The following is a 19449-nucleotide window of genomic DNA, read 5'->3' on the forward strand; positions in this document are numbered from 1 at the left end:
CCTGACTGATGAAGGGGCAGTCGACTGAAAGGAGTCAGAAATGAAATTCTGCACAGTAAACTAAATTGAGGTGAAATTAGTGTGGGGGATGTGCTCTTGACAGGGTTTAAAAGTGCAGCGTCGGGCTTCAGGCAGTCGAGGCAAAAGCATGAGGTTGTTTTTATTGCCATAAACCCCAACCCACCCCCATTCACACAGCAGACACACACATGGTGGGCAATGACTGGCAGTAAGGGTTAAGGTTGGTTAGGACTGGAAGATGTTATCAATTATTCATTCGTCTGCTTTCAAAGTTTACTTGCTTTGGGTTGATAATGACAGTCCAGGTGGGTTGATGAGACCTTGGACCCCAACCCTCAGATATAACATTTTAAAGACCTACAGTATATAGTTTATTTCAAGCAAGCTATTTGCGCACACAATCTTTTGTGTCATTCAATATACTGTAAAATGTTTGGTGCATTTGTGGTGTTACATCTAAATTAGGTAATTTTCCCCAACTGGTAAGAGCTTGAGAAAAGGTAAAATTTCTCTTTCAAGCTGCCATCAGATGGTGGGATTTTAGCCTGTCCTTTCCCCTAAATGTAGCTTGCTTTTCCCCCCATTTTACTTTTAAATTCTGTGTTTTTTGCTTTAAGATTATTGTATTTTGATGTAGAAGTATATAATAATAAATTTCTTTGCAGGCCAAAAGAAAACTAGATTTGGAAGGCAGTGACCCACAATATCTGCCAGATTTCCGCACCCCAAAAGGAAAAACCAAGACTACAACCCGGCTTTCAAGCCCTAAAAGTGAGTGTGTCAATAAGTTTATTTTTTTGTGTGGTATCTGACACAAGTCTAGACAGCAATAATGATTGGCTCTTTTGGGAGCTTGTAGGCAATGTTCATGCTTTTAACACCACTGTCTCAACAGCTCCAAAGTCCCCTGGAGAGCGGACACGCTATGACACTTCATTAGGATTGCTCACGAAGAAGTTTGTTGGCTTGCTGGGAGAATCCTCCGATGGAGTGCTTGATTTAAACAAGGCCGCAGAGGTTCTTGAAGTGCAGAAGCGCAGAATCTATGACATTACCAATGTTTTAGAAGGGATTCAGCTGATCCGTAAGAAATCCAAGAACAACATCCAGTGGGTGTAAGTTCTGCTTTTCTGTTACTTTTTTCCCCCCATGGCCACAGCACTTTTTTTTTTTATTATTATTATTATTTACTTCCTCACTGGTGTTAACTATATAGTTGGGGGTCAGTATTTTTTATGCTCTATTTAATCTGCTGAGAATTCATTATTTGCCTCTCTTTTTTTAGGGTTGGTGGAGTTTTTGAAGGATCAGCACTCTCTGAGAAGCAGCGCAACCTGCATAAAGAACTGAGAGAGCTGGAGCGAGCTGAAAAGTCCCTAGATGACATGATACAGTGTAGTTCTTCTCAACTGAAGGAAATGACAGAGGATGAGCACAACCAACGATATCCTTTTTGTTAATGGAATAGGATAATTTTGAGATGTAGAACGGGCATGGCCAAGGACTCGTACAGAACTGATTGTTTGCATAATTGACCTATGGAAACATGATGTATAGGGATCCCTACTTCATTCAATTTTAACTTTAGCACTGTCCTCACAAGTAACCTATTTTGTTTGAAGCATATTGCAAGAATACAATAAGTACTCTGCCTCTCATGGTGATTCAGAGGTGGGTTTGATTTGTTTGCAGCATACTGCAAGAATACAATTAATGCTGTGCTTCACATGGTGAATCAGAGGTGGGATTTGATGTTGTCATTTTAGGACTTGGAAGCCCAACAGCAATATTTTGTACATTTAGACCGCACTCTATTGCAACTGTTGCTGTTAATAGTATAAAATGAAGATTCACTTGGAAGGTGAGGCATGTCCTTAGTGTAATAATATAAAATAGATTTGGTTGTACTATAGTGCCTTTTGCTTTTGTACTATACAGTTGTAAAACTTTAGGTTGTTTACATGTTCTCCTGTACATAGGTGTGTCTCCTCTGGGTTATGCAGCTTCCTGCCACACCCTTTTATTGGTGCCTCTGTATTGGTCCAGTTAGTGGGTGTGTCCTCTAATATGTGCTTCCACCATTGGACCTGATATCTCCAGGTTCAGGTCTGCACAACATTACCCTGTATGAAGGTGATTTGAGAGCTGTAAAACATTTTATGCTACTTGTGTAGGATTGTCATATTTCTTAAGAAAAAACGCATAAGGATTTGGCCATGTATTCAGCCCATCAAGCTCATTTGGTTAGCTAATAGGAAAGTTGTGCCAATTTTCTCATCCATATAATTTTTAAAATATTGTCAACTTTTCTGCTTCAGCCTCTCCTGGATTTTTTTTTTTCCTTCCAGGAGAGTTGTCATAAACTGGAACATATTCTTCCAGGTTTCTGTCTTAAATATGCTTCCTATTAAATTTTACACCTGAGTACATGTTTCACTATTTACAGTAGCTGAAGGAATGAAGCTGGATTATTTTTATTAATGCCCTTGGAAATTTTTAAAACCGGGATTTGGTCTCCTTTACCCTTGAGCATAGAAGGATACATGAAGTTAAGTTCCAGTGGCTCCTCAGAGTAGCACATGACCTTTTATTTCCAAGATGCATTTGTTACTTTATTTCCTAAACTCCTTTAACAGCTATGACAGGCAGACATTTACATCGGAGTCAGTGTAGTCTTGTACAATGGGATTTAGATTGTCTTTAACATTAGATCATTTTTATTTTCTGTTTTTGTTTTTCCACACAGTGCACACTGTATTTTCTCATCTAGTCACTTTTGCCAAGTTTTCAACTTGTGCCTCCACATTTATTTCTGAATAGTGGTGGCTTGCCAAAAGTAAAAGGCAGTCGTCGTGTTGGTATTTTAAGATTACACATCTTGTTACTTTTTTTCCCCTCCTTGAAAAGCTTTCATTACTTCTTGCTTTGACATCTCATTTGAATAAGTTATTATGTTAAACAATGCTGCTGGAGGGCCCCAGCCTCCGCCTGTGTTATTCTAGCTGTGCAAACTGTTTCACTCCTACATTTGAAGTCTTTACTGTAATCATTCCTTATATTTTCATATTTTAAGCTGCCTAATGATGCAAATTGAAGAATATTTTTGCATTACCGTTAAATTTCTTAAGTTTGTTGTGCGAGATGTGATAACACCTTGGGCTGTGTTTCCTGTTTCTGATCAGGTTGCCTTGCTGAGGGCCTGGGCCTTTATGGGCTGTTCTCTGTTCACTGCTTGTTGTAGTTGCGTCACCTTAACATTTACAGCAGTGGTTCTGCTTAAAGCTCCAAACCTAATCTTGGTGTCGGCTAATTCCACCCAGTAAAACCCAGAACGCTCATTGCATTAAAACTTGGATCAGTCTTGTGAAGAGTCCGTTTTTTGTAAATTACCCTCTGTAGCCACCTGATTAAGACGCCTACACTTACACTTACTCTGAGTTTCAGTCTGCCATTAATTGCTTGTTTTCTTTCAATTGTATGCCCACTCTATTAGGTATGTAGGGTTTTAATTCTCCATACTTCCAACAAAGCTGTATTCAGTTAAATGGCCACCTTTTTATCGCTGAGAAACATAACTTGTCAGCATTTTTAAAAATACTTTTATGTGGGAAGTAACACTAAAATGGAAAACTGTATGCAAGTAAAGATTATTTTGTAAGGTTTCAAAGTCAAGTATGTTTTGCATTGTGTGCAGGAAATTTGAATATGCAGATATTGCTACTTTTGGTCATTTTTCAGGTAAGGGTGTTTTGTTGTATCATGATTTTAGATTCATAAATTTGAGTGTCATAGTGGGGCAATTAGTGCTGTTTCACGATTCCTGAACTCTACATTCGCACCCTCCACTTGGCAGCACGACTCACCGCAACCCTAGACTGAAATATCCAAGTGGATGAATTTGTAACTTTTATACTGAAAGTGTTTCTTCCATAGAAGTATTTTGGTTAACTTGCATTATGTAGACAGTTGTCCCAATGATGTGTATAATTAATTGGGGCTGTTTTATTAGCATCGGTTTGTGCTTATGTTGCCCACCGTCTCTATTGCATACAATGTCTTTCCGTGGTGAACATCTCTGGTGTTAAGTCACCTTTTGCATCAGTACTGCTTAGAATTCTCAGCATGATGCATGAGTGCTTTAAAAATTATGCAGCTGTGAAATGTCTTGCATTTAATGTCTCTGATTACCTTTTTAACAGTTTTACTTTATTCAGCTGTTTATTTGGCCTGAGATAATAGCCTGGAAGCATGACAGCACAGTGGTAGTGCTGCTGCCTTGCTGTAATGATTTTGGTCCTCCCTGCATGGAGTTTGCATGTTCTCCTTGTTTGCATGATTTTCCTCCTACTGTCTAAAGACAGACTGGTTAAGTTGGCAGTGCAAAATTGGCCCTAGTGTGTTTGGGTTGTGTGTCTTAGTCGTGTGATGGACTGACACTATGTCCAGAGGTTGATCCGGCCTTCCGCCCTCTGCTAGCAGGGATAGATTCCAGGAAAAAAAAACCTCCATCCCTTGTGGCCCTGATTTGGATTAAACAGGTTAGAAGATGGCATGACAAAAAGAAAAACAATGTGTTGCATTTTAATAAGAGACAAGGGAGCACCTGAATTAACTCTCTTGTGTGCCTTTTAGAAAAGAGGACTATAACTGGAGATGCCGCATTTTTCTTTAAGCATAACATTCATACCCTTGAGATACCTCTTCATTTTTAAAATATTGTAGTATAAAAATAAGATGCAAGATAAGGAACTCTCAGTAGCTTTGGCACCTAGAATTTTATTTGTCTGGTGTGTTTGGGTGTTTTTTTGTGTGGTAGAATTCTAGATTTAAAGACAGGTGTGCTCCTTTTATTATGCAGATGATATGCAAGTTGTATTTATGTATAGCTGGAAATTACTTGTAGTAAAAGCTTGCAAGTGTCCAAAGTGTGATGTGTTTCCTTTAGAAAAACATCTTCCAGCTGTCTGTCTGTTAGTCACCTTTCAGCAGGGTGGCCTAACTTCTTTGTCCTTAGATATCTCGTTTATCAGATTCTTGGCTGTCTGTCAGATATTGTAATACAAATACATTCCTAATTCTCAAAATATTTACAGTTAAGCCATTTCATTTTCTAAGAAATTTAAGTAGTACCTCCACCCTCCTAAAGAGCATTCTGGCAGTATGCAGAAGTAAATATGTATGTTTATATCTTATTTTGTTGTAATTTGTGCAGGTTTGGGCCTCTCTAGACTAAACGGTGTGATCTCCAATATCTTGTATAGCACCTGTACATTGATCTGAAATGGAAATTAGTTATGAATTGTAATTCTTGGAAAGTACAGTTTTAACATGGTTATAGAAGAAAAAAACAAGAATAGTAAATGAATGGTACTTTTTTTTAAATTTTCAAATAAAAAGTGTTCCTTCCTATTACTTGTGTGCTTGCTCCCCCTAGTGCCAGCTTTTGAGAACCACCTTTTGTTGGTTTGAATTTAGAATGATGGCCTGCCCTATTTGATAAGAATCTGAAATATGTGTACTTTTGCCAGAGATCCTTCTGCTTCTGTAATGAAATTCTCTTCCTTCTGGATATTTCGTAATGAAATATTTTTCTTAACTCCTTCAAACATTAGCTTATGTTACCTACCATGACATCCGCTCCATCAAAAGTCTCCAGGATAAGACAGTAATTGCCATTAAAGCACCTTCAGAAACTAAACTGGAAGTCCCAGAATCATCTGGGGTAAGTTGGTTTTAAGAACTAATCCCTTAGCCCCTTAGTTTATCATCTTTTCCTTGTTTGCCTTTTTGTTTTTTCTTTTGGTAAGTTTCCCTGATTTTCAGTGATTTATGTTTTAAAAGGTTTGAATTGATATTCCCCAACCACTTGACTTGTCAGTCTTCCTCTTAAATGTATTTAGTGGGATGTAATTATATATTTGGGTGGCAGGTCTTGCACACACCTTGACATCAACATCTGTTATTTACGATAAGCGGACCCCATTCCACATAAAGCTTTTACCTCTTGAATTGAAAATTGTGACATGAGCATAACATGAGTGAACCACACTGTTTGACCAATTTATTTAATGTAAAATGCTACATCATTCATACATACTTTATGCATTTTCCAGCTATTTCCATAAATTAAACACAAGTCATACAAATAAACAATAAAACAATTCATATAAATAATTCTTACAGCCACTTCGTGAAATTGACAGAATTTTAATCTTCTGTAGTTTACTGAACTTGTCATTGTACAATATTTAATTTTTCATTTATTGTCCCAAACTATTTGTGTTGTACAATAAATGCCCCCTGCATTCTAGCAAACGTTCCAACCCTCATAGAGCTGTTTCCGTTGCAGAAGCCAAAGAATGTGTTGGCCATGTGGTATCTTCAGCCACTTAAACATTTCCAAAGAAAAAAATACTGACATCCTTCTTACACTTCTGTAGGTTTTTTTCTTCTTAATTTAAGATTAAAGTACATGTGCAAAATGAAGGCTAATACCCAAGTCAAGTGGCACACACAAAGAGACGCACTGCAAAGATATTTGGCAAAAACAATGCATGTTTCTTTTATCCGAGTAATGCCTGCAGAGCTTCATGATGAAGAACCACTCATTGCTAGGATGTGAGACGGGTCTAAACAGTAAAACTGGTGCAAATATTTTAACACTTCTACCAGTTTCCCTTCCCATTTCTTTCCTCATACACAGATGAACTAAGACCTCAAACTTGCTTAGCTTATTTTGCAATTGGGTATGAGCTTCAATGAGGTTTTATAGAACAGGTTCCCAACCTGCGGTTAATTTTGCCTACTCATGGGGTAAATTTGATTTAAAAAAAAAAAACAAACAAAAAAAAAAAAGTTGTGAAAATCGTAGTTTGTTCCTAAAAACATGAGACTTGAGACAGCCAAAAATATCCAAAATGGTAGGTGAAAAGAAAAAACAAACGTCTCACTGATTGTATTCTCATCGACTCGGTGTGTTTCGTTCTGGTATTCCAGTATCTGCTTATAATTAGTTGTTTTTAAATAAGTGAAATAGCATATTATGTGCTGTTTTTACTTTCATGGTCCTCATTTGTTGTTGGTTTTTAATTAAGTAAAATAGCATGATTATGTGCTGCTGTTATTACTTGAACTTAATGTTAAAAACTGTATCCTAAAGTTTCCCCTTTGTCAATTGTTTTGTTGTGGAAGAAGTTCAAACTCAAGTTACTGATCAAAAAAGGGTGGAGATATTTACTTTCAAAAAGTTGCCATAGGGTACACAATGTGAAAATGGCCGAAAACCCCAAATTTAGATAATCTATGATTTGCCACTCACTATATTGTATTTAGCTGCTGGCCACACATACATTTCCTTTTCTTCATTACATGAGGTTGCATAGAACTGATGATTTTAATTTAATATATATTTTTAAAACCCTTTTGAAGCAGTTGAGCAATGAGAATACATAGAATGCCTGGATTGGTAAAACTCAAAGAAGAAATGCAGGGTAGTTAATGTCTGCTGCACTATAATTTCACTTTTTTCACCTACATTCATGCCTAAAAACATCCCATATGATAACTGATATACAGTTTATTATATGCAGGTCAATTACAGACTTGGATGTATTTAAGTAATACTTGCAGAAATTAATTACTGCATTTCACCTCTTTCATCATTTGCCTTTTTTTATTAAACAGTGTAATGCCCATTTTACTTTATTATTTGCCAAATGTCACCAGATATCAACTGTCAGTTGGGGGCAGAGAAAGATAGCAATGCTATTTCTTTTTTTTTTTTTTTTTATCCCTTCTACCCCAGTAACCATAAGTGCCAACATAACCATAGGGTTCATAGCTATAACACCTGGTAACAATATGAAATCTATGACAAAGCTCTTATATGTAAAAATGTACTACCTTAACCTAAGACTACAAAATGTCAAAAGTTTAGAAGCAATGTTTCTATGACTAAATATCAAACTTTTTGATCTGGAATGTCAAGGGTCTCAATCATGAATTAAAGAGTAAGAAAGTCCTCTTTCACTTAACAGGTCTAAATGCCAAGAAAGCATTTTTACAGGAGACTCCCTTATTAAGCAACAACCAGTTCTAGTTGCAAAAGAGTGGTCTGGCCAAATTTTTCACTCCAGCTATACAAAGAAAACCAGGGGTATAGGAATCTTAATCCACAGAGCTATTCTATTTTTATAGTTCCAGATGTAATATCTGATTCTGAAGGGCTATGTGTCATGTTGACGGGCAATTTATCCAATACTAAAGTGATTTTGATTAATATCTGTGCATCTAACATGGATGATAGAGATTTCTTCCAAAATGTATTTGCGTTTATCCCTAATGTGAACACTTAAAAAATTATAATGGCCGGAGACTTTAATTGTGTTTTAAATCCAGACCTAGATAGTTCCTGAGCTACAGCGGTGATAACATCTAATACTGCAAAGATGATTACACAGTTTGTAACGGGTCAAAACTTATCAGCCCCATTAAGGCTTTTAAATCCTAACCTAAGAGCATACTTCTTCTCACCCGTACATCATTGTTACTCAAGAAGTGATTTCCTTGTAGAAAATTTTTTTTGCCCATTATCTTATCTTGTAAGTACGATGCTATTGTTATCTCCCCTCTGATTATGGAGCTTAAATTACTGTGCCCTACACACTCATATTGTAGCTAGCAGCTTAACCCCCATGTCATTAGCTGATAAAGAACTATACAGAATTTGCATCCAAATTGGTTATGTTCTTGAGACAAATGCACCCTCAGAGGTCTCAGCAGGTATACTCTGGGGAAACTCTAAAGGCATTTTTAAGAGGACAGATTATTTCATATTTTTCTCATAAAAATGATTTTGAAAACCAAGAAGGCATCTAAGTTAATCAGCAAAATTACCAGAACAGATCCAGGTCTCCAAATGTGGCACTTTAAAGAAAAATAAGGTTTTGCAATCAGAATTTAACTTCTGTTCAGTTTCTTTAGTAGTCAAGGTCATCTTTAAATTGCAACATCATTATTATGAACATGGAGTGAGGGCCAATAAGATTTTAGGCCATCAAATCCACCAGCAGGAAGTCCGCAATGCAATAAGCGCAGTTACCAACACAGACAGAGATAAAATTATTGACCATAAAAAATATAACTTACAGATTTAAAGAGTACTATAAGCCCTTGTATTCTCCTCGGTTTAAAGATGCAGTCTAATGAGTTTACTCTCACTGAGATACTCTCAGTGCTGTGGAACTGGATAAGCTTCTGACACTTTCAGAATTATTAGATGCTATAAACTCACTTCAAAGTGGGAAAGCAGCCAGCCCTGATGGCTACCCAGTGGAATTTTATAAAAAATGTTCAAATAAGTTAGTTTCACTATAATTGGCAAGATGTTTGGAAGTTAAGGAACAACAAAACTCTACCTCAAACTTTGCCAAGCATTAATTACCATCTTTCCTAAGAAACATGAGGATGTAGTGCAATGTGCATCATATAGACCAATCTCTCTTCTGAATAATGACATTCAGATACTCTCCAAAGTTCTTGCTAGAATGATTGAGAAAGTGCTTCCTTCTGTAATATCACAAGACCAAACCAGAGTTTTTAAAGGCACTTAACTTCTAACCTATGTTTATTTAATATAATATTCAGCCATTAAATGTAACACCTCAGAGATCTTATCATTAGATGCAGAGAAAGAATTTGATATGGTTGAATGGTTCTACTTATTCACCACATTGCACAAATTTGAGTTTGGCTTAAATGTATGTTTATGGATATAATTACTTTATACCAGTCCAGAAGCCTCAATTTGTATTAACATTATTTCAGACTACTTCTAACTAGATCATGGTATTTGACAAGGATGCCCCTTATCACCTCTTTGCAGTCACTGTTGAACCATTGGCTGTATACTTTTGAAACACATCATAGGTTAAAGGGATTTTCAGAGAAGGACATGAACAGAAAATATCACTATATGCAGATGATATGTATATATCTGAACTACAAAGGTTTGTGCTAGCAGTCCTAAAAGCATTAGCAGATTTTCAAAAGATTTCTGGACTCAAATTCAGTTTGAATAAAAGTGTGCTTTTTCTAGTGAATTATCTAGCACACAATATCAGACTGGACAACTTACCATTATCAGCAGATTTTCAACAACATTTTTCTTTCTGTATGGAAAAAATTAAACAAGATGTGAATAGATGGTCTACCCTCCATCTTAAATTAGCAGGGAGAAGCAACATTGTTAGGTTAACCATCCTTTTCAGCTTCTCTTCCTATTTCAAAGCATCTCATCTACATTAACACATTTTTTTAAGAAATTAGATTTAATTATAACCTGTTATGTGAAATTCAAACCATCCAAAGGGTGACTCTACAACGACCTAAAGCAGAAGGGAATAATGGCTCTACCCAACTTTTAGTTTTATTACTGGGTGGCAAATATACAAGCTATAAAGGCCTGGACATCCACTCAAATTGATGAATATATAGAAGTCTGGTCTGCAATAGAAATACAATCTTACAGTACTTCTTTATATTCCATTCTCTGGGACACATTTAATACAAACTACCATGAATACACTAATAATCCAGTTGCCCTTCATTCTCTCAGAATATGGAACCAGTGTAGCGAAGCACTTTGTAAGAGAAGCTTATCTGTTGCACCTCTACATGACAACCACCTTTTTCCACCTTACATGTACAGTATTAATGTTTGGAAAATAACCGTGATTAAACTAGAGACTTGTACATAGATAATGTCTTTGCATCCTATGAACAATTACGCTTCAAATATAACTTCATCAATACAATTCTTCCATTACTTTCAAGCCAGAAACTTTGCTAAACAGAACCTGTCCAATTTTCATCACCTCCCAGAGTCTTGAAGACTCTGATAGCACCTCGATATAAAAATATTTCAAAGCCCCTTCCTTTCAAAGTAAAGATCTATCACTCAATATTTCAGAAAAGGAGTGGAAAGCAGCCATGAACAGAAAATTCTCAAGCTCCATATGTGCAAAGCATTCAGTCATTCAACTTTAAATCTTTTACTCTATTTATTTCGTTTAAAATTGTCGAAAATGTTTCCACATCAATGTTCAACCTGTGAACGTTGTAGCTCCAGCTTCACTGGGCCACATGTTCTGGACATCTACCAAATTAACAGCATTTTGGACAAAAATATTTGCATGCCTGTCAGACAGCCTTGGTGTCACAATCCCTCCTGACCCTTTAACAGCTGTGTTTGGGGTACTCCCAAATGGGCTTAAAATAGAGAAGGACAAACAAATTGTTATTGTCTTTACCTCCCTATTAGCACGTATCCTGATCAACAAGATGAATCCCACCCCACCACTCTTAAGTCAGTGAGTAGCTGATATTCTATACTGTTTGAAATTGGAAAAAATTAATTCTCACTGAGAGGATCTGTTCAAAACCTTTTAAAAATGTGGCAGGATCTAATCAATAACACATTTGAATAAGCTTCCATTTCTGGGAAAAGGATACTCTTCCTTTCTTGCTTTTATAGATTAGCTTTGGTTGTTGGCTCTCCTCTTTCTCTTGGATGAGGGTTGAACTTTGCTTTAAGTTTGACTTGATTGTATGGAATGTTATCTGCTTGTAATTAAAATCAATAAACAAAATGTCAATTGCTAATTTCTTCTGTTGTGTCATAATTAGGGTTTAAAGATGGAAGCAGAGATGAAATATTGGAAAAGTAAAAGGAATCCCAGTACCTTCAATGTACAATGTCCTGAATGATCTCTGAAAACTGCATCTCTAGCACTGATCAGACCCCCTAACTGCTGTCTCAGTGAGCTGAATTGAACTGTTTGGACAAGACTGTGTCCTAAGGAATATCATGGCAAGAAGCATGACTTGCTACAAATGTTTTGATTAGGGACAAGAGTCTTGGTCATTAAATCAAACTTTTATGTTATTACATTCAATTCCCAACTTAATCATGTTAGATTTTTTTTTTTTTAAATAATGACACTGCAGCACATTTAACATGTTAGACTGCCATTGTTTGTCAAGACAGGGGTTACAGCTAATTTGTCTGTTACTCTTCTGCTTTCACGTCTCACTTGGTTATAATTGTATACATCAGTGTAATTGTACTGGGCAAGAACTCGCCTGTGATTCATACTTACTTTAACTAGCACAAGGTCTTTTATTTTATTACAGGATTCACTACAGATCTACTTGAAAAGTAAAAATGGACCCATTGAAGTATACTTATGCCCAGAGGAGATTCCAGTAGATTGCAGTCCAGTGAAAACCAATAGTCCTATTAAAGAAGAAGGATCAGAGACACCAATTGGTGTCCCCACAGTGGTGAAACAAGAACCAGTTGAAGGTATGCCATACTTGCAACATAAAGTTCAAATCCACTTTGTGGCCCTTAGTAAGTTAATCCACTTGTGCTCCATTTATCTGTGTATTTTGTAGTATATCCTGGTATTCTGTGTCGCACTGGATACAAGTATCTGTTATAGATGAAATAAAACTCTCTAATGTACTGTAGTTGTTAACTGGTAATGTCTGGCTTCAGGAAATGGGATTTGAGGTCTAGAAAGTGTGTAAATGTAATTATTATAAGCTTTTAAGGGTAATATTAAACATAAAACACAATAAGAGTAGAGTCCATGTTTGAAGGGGGTTCTTGTGGTGATCTAGACTGGAAAGCAAAGCTACAAGAGGAATACTTTAACATTTTCTTGTTTCCACCATCAGTTCTATCCCTAAAGCAGCTAGACCTTTAAAATTAAAAACTTCATTTCACTTTTTTGGTGGAGGGGGGAGGCAATTTTGTATGCTACTGATTTTCCTGACAGTTACATGATATCTGAAGTCCTTCAAATGTATGTATGCCTGATCTTTATAATTCATTGTGATAAAATGGCTGTTCGTTCTTCCATCTTCTGACCTACTTATAGGGTTCCAAAAAGCTTCCAAGCTTTTTAAGGGGGTTGTATCAGTTACTGAAGGATTTCCTGTAATGCTGACTAACTTCTTGTCGTTTTTCTTTCTCTCTCTCTCTCTCTCTCTCTCTCTCTCTCTCTCTCTCTCTCTCTCTCTCTCTCTCTCTCTCTCTCTCTCTCTATAAAGTACCTACAGAACCTCTACCTGCGGCCCCCTGCCCCACCCTGGATGTAGCTGGAATCCTGGACTTGCCCCCCAGTCTGCTTCAGCTGACAGAAGACCAACTTCCTCCTGCTAACTTTTCAGACTCTACTCCTTTTGTCAGCTTCTCTCCTCCTCTTGACCATGACGATTACCTTTGGGGTCTGGATAATGGTGAAGGGCTTTTTGACACCTATGATTTAGGTGACTTTCTGAAGAACTGAGAGTCCATTTTTAACTACATAATCTTTGCCTCATTTTGTCATTCATCACAAGTGAATGCAACACACAGAATTCACTTTCATTCAGCAGTAAACCTGTGCTACTTGGTTTTGGTAGTTCAGTCCACTGTTTGCAGAAGTTATAATTCAGCAATATGAAAGAACAATGGACAGCAGAATGAAGGTGCACCTCTCATCCACCTACAACATGATACAATGTTGTAATCTCAGTTGAGCACGAAAACTGGATTGAAGGATTTGGATATCGAAGAACTTCACCTAGAGACGCTTTAAAGAGTGACAAATAACTATTCATCTTGTTGATGAAGTTTTGTGTAGTGACAATTTAAAGATGTGATCATTTGTTTTTGTTTTTTTTTTTTGTTTTTTTTTCTTGTTTGTTTTTTTGCAAAGACCTGGAAATCATGTGGCCAGTTTTTACAAACCTAGAGTTTGTAATGTTTACAGAAATGACCAATTCATTGACGCTTCTCATTTCATCCTAGGAAATGTTCCTTTGATTTTTATTTTTTTCACTGTATTTGGTAATGCCAAAATAGCGTGTCATCTAATGGATGCAAATTTTTGATACAACCATTAAATTATACACAGTTTACAAAAGACTCCAAATTATGTTTAGGAGCAGTTTTTTTTTTTTTTGGTTCCAGTTCATTTTGAGCGCCAAGATATGGAGTTCATTGGCCATTTTAGTTCTTCTCTGAGCATGAGTGAAACACAAAAATGTGTTTATCACCTTGTGGTATTCTTCTTGTAAAGGTGAGTCTGTGCTGTTGGCTTGTTGTCTTCTAGTTGCACGAGATGACAGCTTAAGGAGATCAGAGTCTTTACTTTAATTGCTTAACGCTTTTCTCACTCTGTACTGTTATAAATAGAAGTGATTTTTATTATTCGTTGACTTATCTGTCAAAGGATTGAGGACTGATCTAAAACTTCAGTCTGTTTAATAAAATAAGCACTTCTAATTAATGTTTTTATAGGTAAAGATTTATATTTTTCTCCCCATACTATGTTATTGATTTAACTAGTACCTCTTTTTTTTATTTTTTTTTTTTTTTTACACTCAGGAAAATGTATTACTTGAAATGTGGTACTCAAAGGCCACCAGATGGTGCTATTTTCCTTAGCAGGGGTACAGTATTTGCATATGGCTCCCATTTTGTTCTTGCTTGCCTGCTGTGTGCCTTTTATTCAGTTTTCATTCAGTTCATAATTGCCTATGAACAAAAATCCCGTTGAGAGCTGAGCACATCTTGAATCCTTGGGTTGACAAACCTGTCTTGTTTTGTGTTCTTGGGTTTTTTTTTTGTTTTGTTTTTCTTGAGGTAATTTTCTAGAAACTTTAAAAATTTGTGTTTGAATTTTGCTTCTGTTTTGACCTAATTTAGATTTTTTTATGATGTAAATGTTTGTTTATAGAGTTTAGAGGTATGTGGGTCAAAAAAAAAGTGGATGTCCATGTAGTAGACCCAAGAACTTTGTTACATATGCAAGAGCATTTTTGTTGTTGGCTGCCTAGCAGAAACGGCCTCAAAACTGTGCTGTGCTAGTGTTGCCCCCCGGTGGGCATTTTTTTTTTTAAATTAAGGTTAAGTGCCCGGGGCACTTTCTGCTCAGTTTGCTTGTTTGGGACAGGTAAATGAAAAGGAGCCTTTCGGTGCATGCTTCATTGGACTGAAGGACTGTCTGCAGCTCTCATAACTATAATGGCCTTTTAACGTGGCAAGCATTTTAAAGCGCCCCCCTTAGGTCTGGTAAGTCTTCTGGGCTTTTCTTTTTCCGCCTACCCCTTTTCTGTAATATCTGTGTAGAGAAATGTTAAATGTTGTGCTTTTCTGCCAAATGCTCTGTGAATTATTAGGATTCCGCATTGTATGTCTATTCAATAATGCACTGATGTTATTATTATAAAGGGATCTGCAATTAAGCTTACAGAAAAAAAAGGTCCTCTCAGGCTTTTGCTCTATGCTTAACTGTTCTCAAACATTTTTGAAGGTGTTTGTATTTACAAAAGTATGTTGTCCTGTTAATGCATCCCAGCCTTGCAGAACACAAGGACAGTCTGTGATATTGTACATATTATTATTTTAATGTATTTAAATATAAGCTTTGGAAGGCTGATACTGACTAATACACAGGAGCGGAGAAAACCGTTTTACTCTTTTTCACATGACTCTGCATTGTGCTATTGACTGCTGGAGCTGGCAGAGCGACATGACCGCTCAGGGTAGCAGGAAGATCCTGTTGATGGTGGTCAGTAGTGTGACACGGGGGGCTTACTGCTAATTCAACTCAATGCGCTGTGTGTATATGTCATTTTAAAAAAAAAATACAAATGTTTACTTTGCATTTCTGTGCAATTCTGTGTGTGTAAAGGAATTTGCGTGCCCACGGTGGTATTCCAGCTGCTCATTGACTGGAATTCTGCCCCTATTACTGTGTCCCGACTGCTCCGTCACCTTGCGAGTTCTCTACACCCAAATAAATGATGCGTCGTGTTTTGTGTATATAGTTTTAGAACATTGCAACAATGTGGAAACGGCAACTTGTTGAATCAATGTTCAGTCTTTGAATGCTTTAGCAGTCTTTCACCTAAAGCTGTCTTAAATATTTATGGTGCAACCTTTGAAAAATGTTTCTTTTGGACTTGACTTGATGCAGACATTTTAGAAATGCCAGGAGTTAAGTTCACAAGGTCAAACGAAAGAAAGAGAAGAGGGGCTTGTAGGGCCCACTGTTACCGAAAAGGCCACATGGTCTCCCTGGAGTGACCAGTAACAGAACTTCCACTTCCATTATCGTGCCGCTCTTTTAGTTCGATGAGCTGTTAGTTTGCTGGCGTCCATCAAATCCCCCAGTCCCTGCAGATTGAGCCCGATAGCCTCTTTCACTACCATTACTGTGCTTTTCTGGTAATTCATGGCTGACCCACTGCTGTAAATCCAGTCTTCTTCCTTGCCTGCATTGCTTGAGTAATTTCCCAGGATCCTGTTAGCCTCGGACCTGTGTTCTGCTCTTGCTCACCTACTTTCATAGGTTCATCTCTGCTTCGATCTTCATCTGCTTCAGTACGACCGCATACTGGGCTCACTCCAGTGCTTTCACAGAAGTTGCCATTTGGCCTGAGATTAATGGTTTAGAGCCGAATGGCAGAGGTCCTCCTGTCGTCACACTCGCCTTTCCTCTGAAGGTCAAGCTAACCTGATTTGGGTAGTTCTTCACCAAAATGCACTTCCTGGGGAGTCTTCTCTTTGTCTTCCTTACCCAGGCTATTTTTATTTTTATTCCCATCCCGAGTGTGTTTGACTGAATGTTGAATGGGTTTGCAAATCTGAACTGCTTCTGTTGTAAAATTGTACAGATGACCTGTATTTATAAATTTCTTGGTGTGCGATGTTTTTATTTTCAATTGTGTGCTGAAATCTAGTAGGTTTTATTTTTATTGTACAAAGAGTGGCACTTGATTTTTTTTCTTTTTATACTGCTGTTTTGAATAAAAAAAAAAACAATAAATGAGTATTTTGTGATTTCCTGTTAGACGTTTGTGTGTAATTCAGTTTGTTCTTAGTGCTTTTCATGGAACTTAACTTGTGTAACTCCTCTCATGAATTGGTCAGGAGGGGTTCTGTGTGATAAACGAAAAGGCTGAGAAGAAGCCATGGGACGCTTTTACTAGCCTGTGACTGTGAGTTGGAGGAATCTCCCATCATACGTTGATCAACCCAAATATCTGCACAGCCAACTGACCGGCCCATGTGGGCTACGGTCTTTATTCAAAACATGCACAAATCCTGGACTACCAAAATTATAATGTCCGTTTGAAATTTAAAACACAAACCATAAATGGGTCTGATGCCCTGACATCCCATCTTGCTCACATTCCAATGAACTACCTCTGCTAGTGCCATTGAAAACAAGACCTGAGTTATTGTCGAACACTACATGCCGAGGGGTACTACAGGCATCAGTGCAAATTACTGCGACTTGTTGGAAACTGATGTGATGCCTGCTATTTGATCCAAGCGGCGGGGACTGCTGTCTCAAGGACAAGACAATGAAACGCACTGCTAAGAACACAGAGGCTTGTCTGGAGAACCTGAAGCCACTTCCTCCTTATCCACCAGATTTGGCGCTGTGTGATTTCCACCTTTTTGGACCACAAAAAAAAAAAAACGTGGGTGGTCGTCAATTCAAGACAGAGGACGACATGAAGTGGAGGCGAGGACGAGACAAACCTTTTATTCTGCTGGAATCCTGGCCCTTCCAGGCAGATGGCACAAGGGCATTGAGAAGGGTGATGACTACATTGAGAAATGACATGAGCGGTTTTGTTATGGTTCGTTCCATTTTCTGATAAATCCCATTTTCTAACTTTAGCTTGACTCCCTCTCGTATTTTAAAATCCATTCTAAAGGACACCGGCAGCCAAAGGAAAGATGTTCGTATTGAAGAGAGATGCTCCTATTTTTTTCCTTTTGGTTAAATTGCTTGCTGCAGTATTCTGGACAAGCACTTGCCGATTTCTGTCCTGTTTACGTAGACCTGATAGGACAGCATTGAAGTAATCCAGTCAGCTAAATTAAAAATGCATGTATTCATTTTTGTAATTAAAGTTAAACAAAGAAAACGGCCATTAAATGCAGTATTCAAGTTAAGTGTGTAAGGCTTCTCTTGCTGAGAGGCTCGTTCATCCTCAGAACCCGATTCATAACCCCGGACAGCAAATTTACTGACTCTGATCTTTTCAGTTCAAACAAAAGGAGTAGTAAGAGGAGACGTGACTGAATTGTTTAAAATGATAAAGGGAATTAGTCCAGTGGATAGCTGGACATATAAATGATACTCAATTGGTAAACCATATGGCACAGTATGAAATTACTATGAATTATTATTAATCAAGTATTCAACACAAACATCTGCAAAATTTCTTTGCAGAGAATTGAGTTGAAGTGACGTGATGTGTGAGATTCGTACACATACAGGCACGTGAGGTAGCAGAGGTGACTATTATACTAAATCAGAGGCCAATGTCCACTTGTAACACTAACAAAAATTTATAGTTTATTATAGTATAGTAGTATTGACAGCCTTTCACAACATTCAGATTATTAGCATTGGGCCCCTGAGCAACTGCCCAGCGTGCCCATGCGTTAAGATGGCCTTGCTCTTTGCCCGATCACAGCCTTATGAACGTTATACTGTCACGCTTGGGTTACGCAGTCACACAGATTATTCAGGGTTTTCAAGAAACAAACTTTATTCATAAACAGCATAATAAAGAATAAAGCAGAGGATGTCTGGAGGAGAAGAGAGACAAGGTAATAAGATAAAAGGACAGCTGCTGTACAGGCTTTTAAATGTTCGAAGTGCCAGGCGAAAAGCATATCACGCAGCATGGCAGCAGCAGAGCTAATCAAGCAAAGAGGAGGTAAAAAACTATTTGTTTCTCATTGTATCGCCGTTTAAGTGGGGGTTTTGGAGGAGAGGCCGTGTCTTCAAGGTGTGTGTTTAGCCCCCTTCTTCACCATACTGTATGTACTCCCCACATCTAACTGTTTTTTTTGCTCAAATACCTTAAAGGATGAGCAGTTTAGCCTCCATGGTGGCTCTAAAGTGGCCCTGACGTGAGCAAATTTTTTTTTTTTTTTTTTATTACACTCTGTATAATATTATTGCCGAATCTTGTTTATGTTTAATATTAAATACTTCCATTTTCTTTCATCTTGTAAAGCACTTTGAGCTTCATTGTATGTATGTACATATGATGTTGTCGTCGTCTTTCACGTTGGCTGCCAGGGTAGCCTCTTGCCCACAAAGGACCCGCTTAAAGCAGTCTGAGAATTCTGGAAAGGGCAGAAACCAGCCCTTGGATGGGGTGCCTCACAGAGAACTCGTGACACACTCTCATTTATCCATGCCATTATTTTCCAGCCCCGTTTATTTCTTCACACGGTTTGAAAGGCAAGAGCCGTCATAGGGTAGACGGATACACTCTGTGCCAATTTAGAGCCAATCAGCAGGTGGCAGCAATGCACCATTATGTTGGTCTGTCAACTAC

General features: G+C 37.6%; 1 protein-coding gene across 1 annotated transcript; it reads left to right on the plus strand.

Annotated features, from left to right (window-relative positions):
- Positions 1 to 314: 314 nt before the first annotated feature.
- Positions 315 to 14407, plus strand: e2f2 (E2F transcription factor 2). The gene is made up of 7 exons (XM_039740598.1): positions 315 to 326; positions 687 to 792; positions 917 to 1136; positions 1307 to 1465; positions 5629 to 5743; positions 12214 to 12385; positions 13138 to 14407. The coding sequence occupies exons 1-7, from the start codon at positions 315 to 317 to the stop codon at positions 13374 to 13376; spliced, it is 1023 nt and encodes a 340-aa protein (XP_039596532.1). The 3' UTR covers positions 13377 to 14407.
- The last annotated feature ends 5042 nt before the right edge of the window (positions 14408 to 19449 follow it).

The sequence above is a fragment of the Polypterus senegalus genome, chromosome 17 (assembly GCF_016835505.1).
Source record: "Polypterus senegalus isolate Bchr_013 chromosome 17, ASM1683550v1, whole genome shotgun sequence".
Taxonomy (NCBI): domain Eukaryota; kingdom Metazoa; phylum Chordata; class Cladistia; order Polypteriformes; family Polypteridae; genus Polypterus; species Polypterus senegalus.

Bases quoted from the DNA above. Each gene is read 5' to 3' on its own strand.
- e2f2 (XM_039740598.1), top strand. The intron at 1,137-1,306 runs GTAAGTTCTGCT...CTCTTTTTTTAG, and splicing joins AAGAACAACATCCAGTGGGT to GGTTGGTGGAGTTTTTGAAG. The intron at 1,466-5,628 runs ATATCCTTTTTG...ACTCCTTCAAAC, and splicing joins GAGGATGAGCACAACCAACG to ATTAGCTTATGTTACCTACC.